Here is a 15,403-nt window from a genome sequence, read left to right as displayed (position 1 = left end):
GGTTTCTAGAAAAAATGAGTGAAGTGTGCAGAGAGTTCCCATATACTCCTGCACGCTACATCTTGCGTTAGTTATAATTGATGAGTTAGTATTGATGTGTTATCTTTGAGTGGTATATCCTGCAGATTTTGACCAGTGCTTACTGTTGTGGATTCATCCTCATACAGAATAATTTTACTGCCCTGAACACCTTCAGTGTTCTACCATTCATTTCTCCTTCTTGCCCAGGCCTCTCTGTAGTCTCATATCCTTTGTTTTTTGGTACCAGGAATTGAACCCAGGGGCACTTAATTACTGAGCCACATCCCCAGTCTTTTTTAACATTTTATTAGAGACAGGGTCTTGTTGAGTTGCTCAGTGCCTCACTAAGTTGCTGAGGCTGGCTTTGAACTCGCAATCCTCCTGCCTCAGCCTCCTGAGCCGCTGGGATTGCACACATGCGCCAGTGTGCCCGGCCGGCTTCTGTTCTTTTCCCTGTCTGCGGTTTTCTCTGCTCCAACACATCACCTAGTTGCAGTCTGCAGTGGTTGGGGCATAGTCTGCGTGTGTCCTGTCATCCTCCGTGTGTTGAAAGCTTGCTCCCTGCTGTGGCAGTGTGTGGAGAGGCAGTGAGACTTTCAATAGGTGGGCCTTGTGGGAGTCATTAGGTCATCAGGTGCTGTCCTCAGAAGGGCTGAAGGTAGTTTTCTTAGGTCCCTTAGTTCTTATGGAATGAGCTGCTCTAGTGAGCCTGACCCCTGGCTTGCTCTCTGGCTTCCCGTCTTGCCATGTGACCATTCCTTGTCCCTGGCACTCCCACCATGGAGCACATCGGCTGCAATGTGACACAGCCAAGGGGGACCTCACCAGGGGCCAGCTTCATGTATGGACCATCATGTTCTAAAATTTTGAGCTGAAAAACCTCTTCTTTATGAAGCACCCAGCCTTAGATGTTTCGGTATAGTGTCAGAAAATGAGTTAGTATAGAATTATATGATATTTAGCCTTTTCAGATTATCATCTTTAACTTAATATGTATTTAAGTTCTCTGTCTTTTTGTGTCATGAGAGTTCATTTATTAGTGTTATTGAATAAGGCACTGTGTGGATGTACCATGGTTTATCTGTTCCCCTTCTGAGGGGATGACTTGACTGCTCCTAATATCTGGCAGGTGTGAGTGAAGCTACTCTAAGTGTGCACGTTTCCACGTGGATGTGAGTTTTGAGTTCATTTGGATGCACACTCGGAGCTGGGTGCTGAGTCGTGTGGCAGTGGTACGGGGTTCTGTAGGCCGTTGCCCCACATCCCCGTAACTGCCGTGGTGGTGTTAGGTGGTGTACTTTGGCCATTGGTGGGTGCAGTGTGTCTTAGGAGGTTCATGATTAGGGGGTTCCTGATGGTCATGGTAGGGAGCTTCCGGATGGTAGCTTCTTCTCCTGGGCTTACTTGCCACTGGGGTCTCCTCCTCCTCCTCCTCTTCTTCTTCTTTTTTAGAGACAGAGAAAGATAGAATTTTTTAATACTTATTTTTCAGTTTTCGGTGGACACAACATCTTTATTTTATTTTTATGTGGTGCTGAGGATGGAACCCAGCGCCCCGCGCATGCCAGGCGAACGCGTTACCGCTTGAGCCACATCCCCAGCCCCAGGGGTGTCTCCTTTGGTGGGAGATCCTCTCAGGTCTTTCCCATTTGTGACTGGGTCGCTCCTTTTCTCACCGCTGAGTCCCAGGAGCTCCTGTGTATTTTGGGAGGTAGTGCTTTGCTGGATCCCTGTTTTATGGTATTTTCTTTTCTGTTTCTGCAGTCTACCACTGAGCTATCTCCCTGGCCCACAGAACATCTTCTCCCACCTATGGATTGTCGTTTCCCTCTCTTTAACAGTGTCTTCATGGAGCAAAAGTTCTCAATGTTAACAAAACCCAGCGAATCAGCTTTCGTAGACGCACTTTCATTGTTGCATTTAAAAGTCACCAGGAAAGCCCGTCCCTGCATTTGACTCCCATGCTACCTCTGGGAGCTATTTAAAGCTCTCATTTTGTAATTAGGTCCATGGTCTGTTCTGAGTGAAGCTTTGTGAAAGGTGTAAGGTCTGTGTCTAGATTATGACAGGGTGTTTGGGTGTCCAGCACGGTTTGTTCCAGAATGGAGTCGCTGCGTGTGTGGGTGTGTCTGGGCTCTCTGCTCTGCTGCACGGGCGCCTGGCCTCTTGTTTCCCCAGTGCCTGCCGTCCTGGTTGCTGTGGCTTTAGAGCAGGTGTCAGCCCTTTGGCTCTGCTCTTCTCCTCAGTCTTGGGGGACAGCACTCAGGCTCACTGGTTTGTTTTAAATCCTGCCACAAAGGGCACAGATGAAGAGATGTGTAGGACGAGGGGTGGGGAAGGGGTGGGGGCTTCCTTGGGCACCACTCTCCAGGTGCCCACGTTTAGGGCTGTCTGGCACCCCGCTGAGCCCCTTTTGGTCTTAGTGTCACAGACTGAGTGGTCATGTTATGGATCACTGATGGTCAACTGAACCACTGGCCCCTCCCTCCCTGGAGTCCAGTGCCTGGTTCTCAGCCCACCCTCTGGGCTTGCTTGAGTCCCCAGGACAGGCTCTCCTGGGGTGACCAAGGCCCAGCCTTCATTCTGCTCACCGGCACGGCACGTACAAGACACTGGTGTGCAGGAAGCGGGAGGCAGAGCAGACTGGGAGCTCCCGGGTGTGGCCGTCTCAGCCCTGTTCCTGCAGATGCTCCTGGGACTCCCGCCGCGGGCCCATCCTGTGATGCAGCTCTGCTTGGTGTTCCAAAGCCTGTGAGACCTGTTGCTGCTCTCTTTCTGCTCCGGAGGCTGGACAGTCAGCTGCCCCATCCTCCAATGCACGCATGCCTGCTGCAGGTCCCCCACTCTGCGCTTCAGTGAGCTTCCTCAGGCCACGTCTGGCCCCCACACCAGCTTGCCCGCTTAGGCTCTGTCTCCTTCATCTTCCACGGTTCATGAGACCTAGTTCTCGTAGTCCCTTCTCCCATGTGAAGGCTTGCTCTTGCTTGCTGAATGGATGGAAAATCACTGATTTATGTGGATTGCAGAGGCTAAGGTCTGGACTTCCTCAGGTGTGGTTTCGGCCTTCTGTGTTTGGCCTCCACCTTTTCATTTCTTTGAATCCCTTCTAATTTTTGTTTATATCTGTACGTTTTGAGCATTGTAACATGACAACTCTGGAAATCAGATTCTCTTTGCTTCCCTGGATTTGATGTGCTTGCTGGTTGTAGTGGTCATTGTTTGGTGACTTTTCTGAACAGTTTTCTTTGATGTACATGGCCCTTGAGGTCTCTGTTCTGTTAGCTTATTGATGAGCTAGTGATTGGGCAGGGATTCCCTTCCTGTCCCAAACCAGAGAGTGAGCTAGTCTTTGCCTGGCTGTGTTCTGGGCCCGCTCTGTCCCTCAGCTTGGCAGTGTGCACCTCTGGGTGAACCTTGCTTCCTGCTTAGCAGAGCTGCAAGCCCAGTGGGTGCACGCAGGCGTAGGGCCTTCTTGGGGTGAGAGAGCCCAGAAGGTCAGACGTGCACACTGAGGATGGCTTGGCTGCCCAGGACTGCGGGCATGGCAGTGGTCCTGTGAGCAGTGTCAGGCAGTCCCAGGTTGTATGAGAGCGCTTGACATTCGACATCTGTGAAATGATGGTATATGGTGACTTCTGCCAGCCTGTGTCCTCCTTGTTAAGTGACACGTGACCATGGTTGCCTCTTTCCAAACCCTGTGGACATCTGATTCCCAGCCATTTTCCCCAGGCTCTGTGCTGTTGTCTACTACAGCTGCCCTCTGAGGCTTTGGTTGGCAGCAGCCAGGACCTCAGCCTTGGGTGCTCAGTATCCTCACCCCGAGCACGTCGGGCCTGGCTGTGGGTTGTGGGGTGGGAGAGGCCTTGGAGCTGATCCTTGGGGCAGGTCGGAACAGCAACTCCACCCTGCTCCCTGGGGCACCTCGAAGGCACCTTGGGTGTTTCCACTGCTGCTGCGGCTGCCGCTGAGAGTTGTGCAGGGGTGGGGCTGGGCAGGTCCCTGGCCGTTCTTGCTGGAGATCAGCACCTTCCTGCAACAGCTGCTGCATGGGCTGCTGCAGTCTTGCCTCATTTCCAGGGTTCCCAATTTTCCCTTTTTTTCTTTTATGAAGGGACAGAATGTGAAATTCTTTTCTCTGCCTCGCCTTGCTGACATCATTAGACACATCCGTTATGTTCTGATTTATAGGAAGTGTTTCAGATTCTTTTCTCTTTTGTCGTGACATACACCGAAGATAAAGGAAGCACTTATTCACCATGGTTGGGAATAGTGTATTCTAATCTACAAATATAAATACTTTGCAATTTTTATAGATTGACTTGTTTCAACACTGCAACACTTAGTTGTTATAAAAGCTGCAAAAATTGTAGAAATTGAGGAAAGAATGAAGAGTGTTCCTTAAACCACCGTGTTGGGTGGAGGACCTCTTTGAGAGGGTTTGCCTTTGGGTAGATGGTGCAGGCTGGGTGGTGTGTTGCCATCTTATGACCTCACCGTGGTGCTCCGGGGTGAGCTCCTCCTCCAGTCACTTGCTGCTGAGGCACGCTGCTCCAGGAGCAGTGCAGACGGGCCTGCGCTGGCCGTAGGCTGACAGTGCTGACCAGTCTGCTCTCCCTTGCAGACCACACCACTCCAGGGCCAGGTGCACTGACCCCTCAGCCAGGAAGTGCTTGGTCATGGATGCAGATGACGAGGCGGTCCTGACCCTCATTGCTGAGTGCGAGTGGGACCTAAGCAACCCCCCTGGGGGCTTGAGCTCCAGCCAGAAGGAACGTGAGGCTGACCACCACCACAGCCAAGGTACGCTGTCCGGTCTGCAGTGAAGGCCCGGCAGATCCAGCAGTCACGGGCTCCGACCTACACAATCGTGCTTTTGTGAGAATACCAGGGCTGGGCTGCTCGGTGGTGAGCACTTGCCTCGCATGCACAGGCCCTAGCTTCCATTCCCAGCACCAAAAAACAGCAGCAAAAAACTGACCTCTAAGATAGGATCTTCAGCACGGCTTTGTGCACTTTGAGAGCCAGCAATGAGACCGCAGAGCTCTGAAAGGGAGCATTGGTGTCCCAGCACAGTCCTGCTGCAGGTGGTGTAGCCGCACTTTTCCTCACACGAGAAAGTAGCACACTAATGTAGACAAGAAAGGCAAGTGCCTTGTGGCTAGTGGAGCTGATGCCCACAGCTGCTGCTGTGGTCACTGAGCTTAGAGAGGCCCCGAGCACAGGCTGCCACGTTGAGGCTCTGTCAGGGACAGCAGGAACATTGTGCTCAGGGCACAACCTCACACGCTTTGCCTGGGGACTCTGCCTCCCACTAGGGCTTGTTTATGAGCTGAGGCTTCTGAGAGGTTCAGGGAAACAGCGTGAGGAGTCCAGTCAGCCTGGGTTGAATTGCGACTGTGCCTGCTGCCCGAGGAGCAGCCCCAAGTGCCACCTCACGCTGCCACCCTCGGCTGGGCCGCTCCTGTGGAGGGTGGCACTTCATCCTAGTTTTTGTTTCATCTTTCTGAAGCAGACACGATTGAAACGCTGGCCTTTGTGTCTCTTCTGGGACAGTAGCCCGCTCTGCCCACCCCGTGTCAGGGCCGGTTCCTCCTGGTCGGGGGTGAGAGCCCAGGCCCTTCCTCGGGGGCAGGTGCCGTGGCTTCTCTCCCCTCCTGGCCCCACCTCTTCACTTTCCTGATGGCACTTTGAAGAGCAGCTGTTCCAGCTCCAGGGAAGACCAGTTGTCTTGGTCGTCTTTCTCCTTCCGTGGCTCATGCTCTTTTGCCCACCCCATTGCTGGAGCTTCTGTTCCTCACAGATCTCCTGCGGGGCAGGCACAGGAGAGTGGCCCTCGTTGGCTCTGGTTTCTGTGGGTGTGGGTGGGTCGACTCCCCTGCCACCCTTGTACCTCCAGTTGTTCTGATGCCACTCATTAAAAGACTCCTCGTTTAGCTGCCGTGGCGCGTGTTAAGTCAGCTGGCCCGTGCCACTTCTCACTCGACCTTCTGGTTCATGGGTCCGTGACTGCTGCTTCCTGTGGTCTTGGGTCTGCCCTCGCCTCCCTGGAGAGCTGTGTGGAATTCACTCAGTCCCATTGTACTGAGGCATCTTTTTGTTACTTAATCAGTTTAAGGGAAGCATGCGTAACAGATGCCATACACTGTCATAGACTTAAAATGTAATCTTGAGTGAAATTAAGCTTTTAAAGTGTTCTTAATAAAATGGAATCCAGATGTCTGTTGAATCCTCCGTCCATCCAGCACCAGTGTGGGGACTCTGCAAGGAGGGGCCACGAGAAAAAGAAAGGCAGCCCCAGAGGCTGCTGTCCAGAGCAGCCTCCTCAGGACCAGCACTGTGGGGAGTTCCCCCCAGGCCTGCCGCACACACGGGCCGCACGCCCACTTCACCCCGCACCCAGGTAACCCCACGCCTGTTTTTAAGATTTCCTCGGTGTCTGCTGCTGCCATGAAGCTTCTCCTGTGACCTTTATGTGTTTGCTTACCTGCGGAGCCTTCTGCAATACTTTAGGAAAGAACCGAGCACGTTGAAATTTAGAATCCTTGCTTGTTCAGGATTCTGGTGTGCACACACTTAGGTACTTCTTCGCTCATGCACAAACACACTCATTCCCTCCTTGCTTCTCCCACATGCCCACATTTCTTCTAAATGTGTAGGATAGGTCGACAGCAGCTATGGTTGTAATATTAAAGTTGAGCACATTTGGTGCATGTCACGTGCATCTGTGTGGCATAAGTGTCTGAAAACCTCCTGGCATGAATGCATTTGGCACTCTGGAGGTTCATTCAGGCTGAGTTCATGGGGCCTCCAGAGCCAGGTTGGTCAGCAGTGACCTGGCCAGATGGACGGCTCGCTGCTGCAGGGCAGGGCTGTGGTTCCAGTTCTAGGGCCGTGGTTGAGGCCAGGGTTGTGCTTCTGCCCACGCCTCCTGCTCTCATGGCCCTTCCCTGCATGAGGTGCCCTGTGTCCTGCACCCCCATGGCAGCTTGGTCAGCAGAGTGCACAGTCCCTACCTTTCCGTCAGCTGTCAGAATGCCTCTCTTGGAGAAGGCATACGTGCCACATGTCTGCTGGAGCCCCTGGAAGTGGGCATGGAATCCCTGCAGCTGAGCACTCATGAAATGCCCAGCATGCTGAGGTTTCCTTCTGCTGGCCCAGGTGCCCGAGGTCCTGTTTGACCATGTTTGCTCCATTGTGCCCCCCAGCTCCCCCGACTCCTGTGTGTGTGTGTGTGTTTCTGAGTGTGTGGAGTGTGTGTGCATGTGTGTGTACACATCTATGTGCACACACACACACCTTTTAGAAATCAAGATATTGGCCACTAGGCCCCCGAGAATCTGGTGCAGTGAGCTCTCCCTCTCTGTTGCAGCCTCCACGGATATCGAGGGCTCTGTCTCCTCTTCTCAGAAGTCGGCTCTGTCCTCACAGAAAACATTAGATTCTTTGCCTGTTGCTGACAAGTTCAGGAAGAGGAGGGTGCCTGGTGGGAGGTTCCAAGCGCCTTCCGACTGGGAGTGTCTGAGCTGCCTGGAGAGGGCCAGTGGGCCCTGCAGCCTGGAGGAGGGTCCCAGCGGACAGGACAGCTCTGAGGGCAGGAGCCAGAGTGCCTTTCCCCATTCTGAGGCCTCGGAGGCAGAAGAGCAGACACCTCGCGGCACAGGCGACGCTGGAGTGGTGAGCTGGGGCACGAGGGTGTGCAGCCATGCTGTGCCTGGTTGTCGGGGGGCCCTGGTGGTCGGGGTCTGGCGTGCGCGCAGTGCCCTGACTCCCAGGGAAGGCAGCCCTACGCCTTCTTTTCCTTGGCACTGGCTCCCTTGCTCTGCACTGTTCCCACGGTGCCCAGTGTGGTCAGGTGGAAACACAGCCACATATTAGAGGTGTTTTGGTCAGCTTTTTGGGTGCTGCAACTAAAAGATCCAACCAGAACAACTGTAGAGGAGGAGAAGCTTATTTGAGGGGTCATGGTTTCAGGGGTCTTAGTCCACAGCCGGCTAGCTGGGTTCCTCAGGACTCGAGGTGAGGCAGAACGTCATGGCAGAAGAGTGTGGCAGCTCACATGATGATCAGGAAGCAGAGAGTTTCTACTCTCCAGGTACAAAATATTTACCCAAAGCCACGCCCCCAGTGCCCCACCTTCTCCAGCCACACCCTGCCTGCCTTCAGATGCCATCCATTGCATCCCATTGGTGATTAATTAACTGATTGGGTGACATTTCATACCCAGTCATCTCTCCTGTAGACCTTCTTGCATTGTCTTACACGTGATCTTCTGGGGGACATCTCACATTCAAGCCATAACATTCCTCCCCTGACCCCCAAAGGCTCAAACTCATCTGACGATGCACAATACATTTAGTCCATTCCCAAGGGTCCCCAGAGTCTCAGCAGTTCCGAGATGGCTCAAAGTTCAAGTCCAAGGTCTACTCTGAGGCTCAAGGCAATATTGCGTTGTGAGCTCCTACAAAATTAAAAGCAATTTACAAGTATCCAGTATGAAATGGTACAGAGTAAAGACTTCCATTCAGAAAAATAGGGACATAGGAAGAAGGGATGGGACCAAAGCAAGACCGAAACACAGCTGGGCAAACAAGCCCTGTAGCTCCACGTCCAGCCTCTGGGGCCCAGGGCATCGTGAGGTTCTCTCCACAGGGCTGTGTGGCTCTGCCCTGTGGCCATGTGGGTGCAGCCCAAGTGGCCTTCCTGTTGGCTTGTCTCTGCTCGATTCCTGCAGCTTTCCTGGGACAGTGTCCCACATTACTGGCATTTCTTAATCGCGGGGGTCTGTTCTAATCTGCTCTTTAGATCTCCTTTGAGTTCACTGAATATCTTGATAATCAGTTTTTATAATTTTTCTATGGAATTCCATCCTCTTTCATATCTGTGGGATCTTTGTTGGGAATCATGGGTTCTGGGAGGATTGTTTGCCTGTTTCCTCATGTTTTTGGAGGCCTGGGACTCGCACACCCATTCAGATGGACCCCTTCCTCTTTTTTATTTTTATTTTTTAAATATTTTGGTTTTTAGTTGTAGTTGGACACAGAACCTTTATTTTATTTCATGTGGAGCTGAGGATGGAACCCAGCGCCCCACGCTGCTAGATAAGCGCTCTACCCCAGCCCCCCTTTCCTCTTTTTATACCGTGCCCTTTTGCATGCAGACTGTTTGCTTCTGGCGCTTCTGTTTCTGATATGTGAGCAATGTCGTTCCTGCCTGGGTCCTGGTTGTCTCCTGTCCTGGGTGTTGAAGCGTGTGTGCAGTGAGGTTTACTACTGTTGCTTGGCTGAGATGTGGGTATTGCTTGGCAGCGGGGTCTCTGTTCTGTGAAGTGGCCCAGTCACCTTCCTGCCCCTGTTAGACGAAGAGGGAGCCAGGCAGAGCCCTAGTGTCACAAGAAGATGAAACATGGAACTGGCTCTGAGTGGGGAAGGGAGTGAAGAAGCGGCTATTCGAGGCACAAACCAAGGTGCAGGCAGGCCAGCGTCAGGTGGAAACAGGTGTATGAGGGTATGGGACGAAAGCAAAAGTGTGCTTGTGTGGGTGTGTGGGTGTGCGCGGGCACAAGCACTTGTATACACATCCATGCAGTGAGAATACACACACATACTGTGTGTGGAATGGAAAAGAGTAAAAAGTAACAAAATATGATGAAGTGATATTGGAGAAATTCTAAAGTTAATATTTAAAATTAAAAATTTTTAAAGTAAAAAAATGGGGAGAATATGTCTGTTTTAGTCAGCTTTTTCCTTGCTACGACTAAAGGACCTGATCAGAACAATTTTAGGGGAGGAGAAATTTATCTGGGGGCTCACGGATTCAGAGGTCTCAGTCCACACACACAGACTGCATTCCTCAGGCTTAAGGTGAGGCTGACCTTATGGCAGAAGAGTGTGGCAGAGGGAAGCGGCTCACTTAACCATTAAGAAGCTGCAAGAGAGACTCCACTCACCAGATGCAAATATATACCCCACCAAAGCCTCGCCCCCGGGGGCCCTCCTCCTCCAGCGACACCCCACCCGTCTCCAGCTGCCACCAGTTAATCCCATCAGGGGACCACGTCACTGACTGGGTCATTTCTCCTGTGAACCTTCCTGCATTGCCTCACATGTGAGCTCTTGGGGGACCCTCGCATCCAAACCATAGCAACGGAAGAAAAAAAGAGTTCTACATTGGAAGCTCCCAGAGTTGGGATTTAGTCTTGAGCTTGGAACTCTGTCCGTGGGTGTCTGAGGTGTGATCCCCAGCCTCTGTGTCTCTGCCGGAGGTCGGATCTCTGGGGCCTCAGGTTAAGTCGATCCACTTTTAGGGCGTGGGTACTAACCCCATGGGTCTCACCTCACTGCTGAGTGCCCGAGTGTGGTACTCACCTGTGACAAAGGGAGCCCCCCCCCCCCCCATTCATCCGGAGCCTGCATGCTCCACGCACCATTTTCCGGGCCTCCGTTCCAGCCACTTTGGTTTAGACACACTCTGGGGGGTCATAGTAGGCACCTGCTGGGTCCGCTGGCAGCTTCCTCTGTCTCTTCTCACTGTGTGACCCCATGCTGGTGACCACCTCCCACAGAGCCATCTGCCCATGGCCAGGGATTGGGGTTGGTTGTCCCTTAAGCACATCCCACCCCCCACTGACTCTGGGTCTGTTAAGGGCAGCCTCCTTCTAGCCCACAGGGCTCCTCAGGTCAGTGTTTTATCTGCCAAGGTCTCCTCTCTCTCTGCTTGTGTTCCCCCATCCTCTCAGCGGCCACTGCTGCCAGCCGAGCCGGTGCACTTCTAAGTGTGTTTGAAGTTTCAGACTTTCTGTGTCTGGTTTCTCTTACTGTCCAGAACTGTTTCAGTGGGTTCCCTTAATTACCCACCGCACTGAGGAGATGTCTTACTGCTTTTTAAGTCTGGTGCCAAGGAGCTGCTGTAACCCGCCATCTTCTCTCCTTAGACCTGGTTCTTGCCGTGACCTGCCGGCCATGGCTGAACAGCCAGTTTCATGATCTTGTCTCCTTCACAGCCGTCTCCCAGACCACACTCAGTAGCTCCCCCTGGGAAAAGGGCTGTGCTGGAGTGGGCGCTCCTGGAAGCGCTCTTGGACCTGGTGGACAGGCACTGGAGTGGCTGCAAGTCCCTGCACAGCAACCAGGCCTTCCTCGGTGAGTCTAGGTGGGTGCTGGCCTTCAGTCCAGGCAGCAGCTCCTGGCAGGTGCTGCTGACCTGCCACGTGGGTCCTCCGCATCCACACCCTATGGAGCTCTGGAGAGTCTGCCAGGTGGCCCCAGTACCAGACAATGGACATCCTCCTGTGAGTGGAATGTGCTCCAATTTCCCTGTCTTCAAGCAGGGGTTTGGAGGCTGAGAAAAGGGCTTCTGCCTTCTCCAGATCCTCTTTGTGTGCTTGCTTGGGCACAGGCAGATTTGCAGAGCATCTGGCAGAAATGACCTGGGGCCCAGCAGGAGGCCCATATTAGAGAGGGTTTGGGTCTGTTTGTGTCTGTGAACTGGTGACCAGTCAGTGCAGGAGCATTCAGGGGCTCCCACTATGCAGCCTGGTGCCTGCAGCCCAGACAGCTGCCTTCTCTCTTGCAGCATGGGCGTCCTGTTAGTGTCCTGTTAGCGAGGCTTGCTAGCTGGCAGACCCTGGACAGCACTCTGAGCTGCCTCCACTGCCAACCACTGGGCTCTGACCCCTCTTCTCAGTGTCCTGTCATGGCCTTTAGCTCCTCCTGTGTCAGGGTGCCCTGAGCCCATGCCTCCACACCTCTTCCTTGTGGCAGTGGGGTGGGTCCATGGTACCCAGGCTGCTGCCCCTGTGGAGCTGCCAGGCTCTTTGCAGGATGAGCTTTCCCGGCACTCACCACGCTGCTCCAGATGTGGCTGCCAGCATATGCAGCTTCTGCTGGCGAGTCACCTTTTTTCTAGAATACAAGCTGTTGAGAATCAACATGGCTGCATGTAGAGAATCCAAGCAAAGTGACCCTGAAGCCTGCCGTCCCTCTGTGCCTCACCATTCTCAAGGCACAGGGTCACGTGCTGGGCATGTTCTGTTTGTGCTCCACGCTGTAGCTGTGAGCACTGTAATAGAATTCCCTTTTCACTCCAGCTCAGGCAAGGCACATTTTGTCATCTGTTCAAGAGTTTGCAGCAGCTCAGGACAGTTCAGAACTTGGGAATGAAGAAATTAGCTACCTGGCCCTTGAAAATAAATCCCTGCAAAACCGCCTGGCTGAGCACCAGCAGCAGTACACCACGACGCTGAGCGAGGTGACGTCGGAGCTCAGCAACACACGCAGAGAGATGGTGAGTGGTGCCCTGTGCCGTTTCCTTTGTCCCTGGGACAGGAAGATGGAGCTTGTTCACAGCCCCAGCTGCAGTCCCTTGTCTCCCGTCCTGCTCCTCCAGGGCCACAAAGTCCTTCCTTTCCCAGTGATTGCTTCTCTTTCAGGGGCTCTACCTGACTGTTTCAGGCCCAGACCCCATGGAAACGGTGAATTGGCAATGGCAGGCTCTCTGGCTGTCCCTGTTCTGCCTTCCAGCTGCTGGTGGGATATGGGGACGAGGGGTCAAATCCAGGCTCCAAGGGGAGTCTTCTGTCCCTGATGACTGAGACACCAGTTACTGGGTGATTCTGTGGCCTGTCCTGCCACCCCGGCCAGGAAGTAGATGGCCCAGGGTGAGTGTCAGGAACTCTTCATCACCAGGTGGCGCCTAAGAGCAGCTAGAGCCACAAGCTTGGCCCTTGAGCTGCACACAGGGCTGAGCTAACCCTGTGTGGGTCCCGGTGTGTTTGAGAGTACTGGGGTGTTTGCCTGTCTCAAGGTGGATGGTGCAGGCTGCAGAGCTACCATCCAGGCCCACAGGGCAACCACTGACCCTCTGAGAGAGCTCTATGGCGTGCATCACCCCTGGTGAGCCCCTGGGTTTAGCATGCAGCCTCTGCAGGTGAGCCAAGCTGGCTCAGCTGCCCATCATCTGAAGGCCTGGTGAGTCAGGTCCTCTCCCAGGCTCCGCACAGGTGTCCTCCATGGGCCCGTTCAGGCTTTTGGAGTCCTTGCAACATGGGCAGTGCTTAGGGAAGTCCCCTGCTAATGTGGGCCCAGGGCCCACAGGGGGAGACAAACCTACAGTGTGCTTGCCTGGGGGCCATGGGGCCACTGCAGCAGCTGCCTGACCTGTCCACTGCCTCAGTCGCCCCTTTGTAAAATGGTGGAAACCACAGAATTGCTGGGACAAAGATGTGGAACTACCTGGCAAATAATGTCTATTTTATGAGCGCTTACATGAGAAATCCCACACAAAGCTTCTCTTTTTGAGAAAAAAAGATTGAACCCAGTGCCTCACACATGCAAGGTAAGCACTCTGCCACTGAGCTACAGCCCCAGCCCCTTGAAAAAAAAAGAAAATAGCAAAACCACACAGGCAGCCCCTGGTGTTGAGACTCACGCCACAGCACTGTGCAGATTGCTGTTCTCGCAGGGCCCCCAGGTGAGAAAACACCCTTGGCGCTCTGTGAGGAGTTTGCCTTACATGTCTCTTCTGTTCCCTTAGGATACCTTGAGACAACATTTGGACAAGTCTTTGGAGGAGAATAGTAGCTTGAAATCTCTCTTATCCAGCATGAAAAAAGAAGTAAAGAGTGCAGATGCTTCAGCTGCACTGAATTTGCAGATCTCTGGTGAGTTTGCAGGTTTTTTGCTGACACTACTTTTTGATTTGATTCTCTAAATGTGCATGAGTAGACTTCATTCTGAGTCATTTCTGCAAGAATTTGGAAGCAGAAAGTGCTCTCTCTGAGTGCAATGGGAGCCCCTGCCCCACTGGCCATGGTGTGGGTGGCCTTGACTGTGTTCCTTGGAGCGCATGGTAGCAGTGGGGGGCAAGCCCCACATAGCACCTGGGGGCCTGACTGCGGGGGAAGCAGAGGTCAGTGGTGGGCATCTGATAGGGCGTTTGACTCCCTAAATCCAAACACAGGATACAAACAAATCTATGCATGACCAGTGAGGCTGAGCGATGTCAGAGACAATAAGAAAGCCAGAGCAGAAAGCGGCTCATAGTTTTCTTGACTTATTCTACAACCTTCTCTGACGAGGAATTTGTGGGCCCTCCCCCGGGGTGTCTTGGGCTCTGGTTGCATTGCTGCCTTCAGAGCAGATCATTGTTTTCTCCAGGTCCAGGTAATTTTCCCTTCCCTCTCTTCTCTTTCTGTGATTCTGTGTTGCCCTTTAGGAAAAGTACATCAGCTATTTCAAGTTCAGACATCTGTTATTGTAGAAAGAAGTGTTGGTGGTGGTGTCTGTTTCTATGGTAACCTGTCGGGGGTTTGCATTCCATGGACTTTCCTCTTCTCAGGAGAAGCCCTCCTTGGAGGTAGGAGGTGGCCATTCCTGGCTGGCACCTTCCTACCCGGCCCTCAGCTGTGACCTGTGCAGCCAGAGGCAGCGCAGAGGATGTCCCTCGGCTTAACTTTTTGGGCGAGGTGTCCGCTCACACCTTTTGTTCCTTTACTTGGGTTGGGGTTTTACCTTGAATGATGAGAGTTCTTCCTTTCTTTTTCCTTTTGCAGATTTGAATTTTTCCTCTTTTTACTTCTGTTTCTAAGCGTTGGCCTGGTTGGCTTGCACTTGGTTCCTTTGGGTTTGGCCTTCATTTCCATGTGACTCTGCTCTTGCCGATTCTGTTCTGAATTTCCTGACCTTTTCTGGCTCTGACTTGAGTTGTCTGTTATTTCTTACATTTCTTCTTTTGTGCTGGTCTTGAAATGGTGCCTGGTGGTTTGACCTGCCCTGTGGTCTGACTGTTGGTGTCTGTGGGGACACTCTTGCACTGGCCATGGGACTTGACCGCAGTACTTTTCTGTTGTTGATTTCACATGAAATTTGTTCTCCTGGATCCCTGGAGGCAGGGCCAGGGCAGCTTTTCTGACTTCGTGGATAAATGTATGGCAGCCTCCTTTGAGGATTTTCAGGCCTGTTTGCTCCTCAGCCTTCTCTCTGGTGTTCCTGCTCAAACTTGCCTTGGAGCAGTGAGTTCTCGGCAGCGTAGGCACTCTTCTAGAAGGGACCACGCTGATCAGCCCTCCAGACTGCATGGGACCCCTGGTCTCTCCCTCATTAGGAAGGTGGTGCCTCTCCTGCATCTGCCATGGTTCCCTCATTGGCCCAGGACAGCAGGGACACTTGAGGACACTCCCACCTCAGTCAGTCAGATGCCTGACTGCTGACCTCTGCTTCCCTGACAGACAAGCCCCCAGCTCCTACATGGGGCTTGCCCCAATTTCTGGCATTTGAGATTTTAAAGACACCTTCGTTTCTTGTTCACTGGGTTCAGGTATTTTCTCTAGTGACTTTGGTGTCTGGGGGATCCTGAAACCATGCTACCCCTGTCCTCTACTCAGGCC

At 52.9% G+C, this 15,403-nt stretch overlaps 1 protein-coding gene across 4 annotated transcripts in view; it reads left to right on the top strand.

Annotated features, from left to right (window-relative positions):
- The window catches only part of Cep72 (centrosomal protein 72), a 29,739-nt gene that overhangs the window by 11,252 nt on the left and 3,084 nt on the right, over nucleotides 1-15,403 (top strand). For 2 of the 4 annotated variants that reach the window (XM_046430329.2, XM_046430327.2), the window contains exons 5-9: nucleotides 4,643-4,821; nucleotides 7,391-7,695; nucleotides 11,021-11,159; nucleotides 12,107-12,303; nucleotides 13,552-13,678. In XM_046430329.2, coding sequence (XP_046286285.1) covers nucleotides 4,643-4,821; nucleotides 7,391-7,695; nucleotides 11,021-11,159; nucleotides 12,107-12,303; nucleotides 13,552-13,678 — 947 coding nt within the window. The remainder of the gene's footprint in view (nucleotides 1-4,642; nucleotides 4,822-7,390; nucleotides 7,696-11,020; nucleotides 11,160-12,106; nucleotides 12,304-13,551; nucleotides 13,679-15,403) is intronic. The other 2 variants (XM_046430328.2, XM_046430330.2) reach the window with 2 other exon arrangements.

Source organism: Marmota monax, unplaced genomic scaffold (assembly GCF_021218885.2).
Source record: "Marmota monax isolate L192 unplaced genomic scaffold, Marmota_monax_Labrador192_F-V1.1 WCK01_AAM20220418_F8-fsc00082, whole genome shotgun sequence".
In the NCBI taxonomy this organism is placed as follows: Eukaryota; Metazoa; Chordata; class Mammalia; order Rodentia; family Sciuridae; genus Marmota; species Marmota monax.
This window is presented reverse-complemented; position numbering and strand designations above follow the sequence as displayed.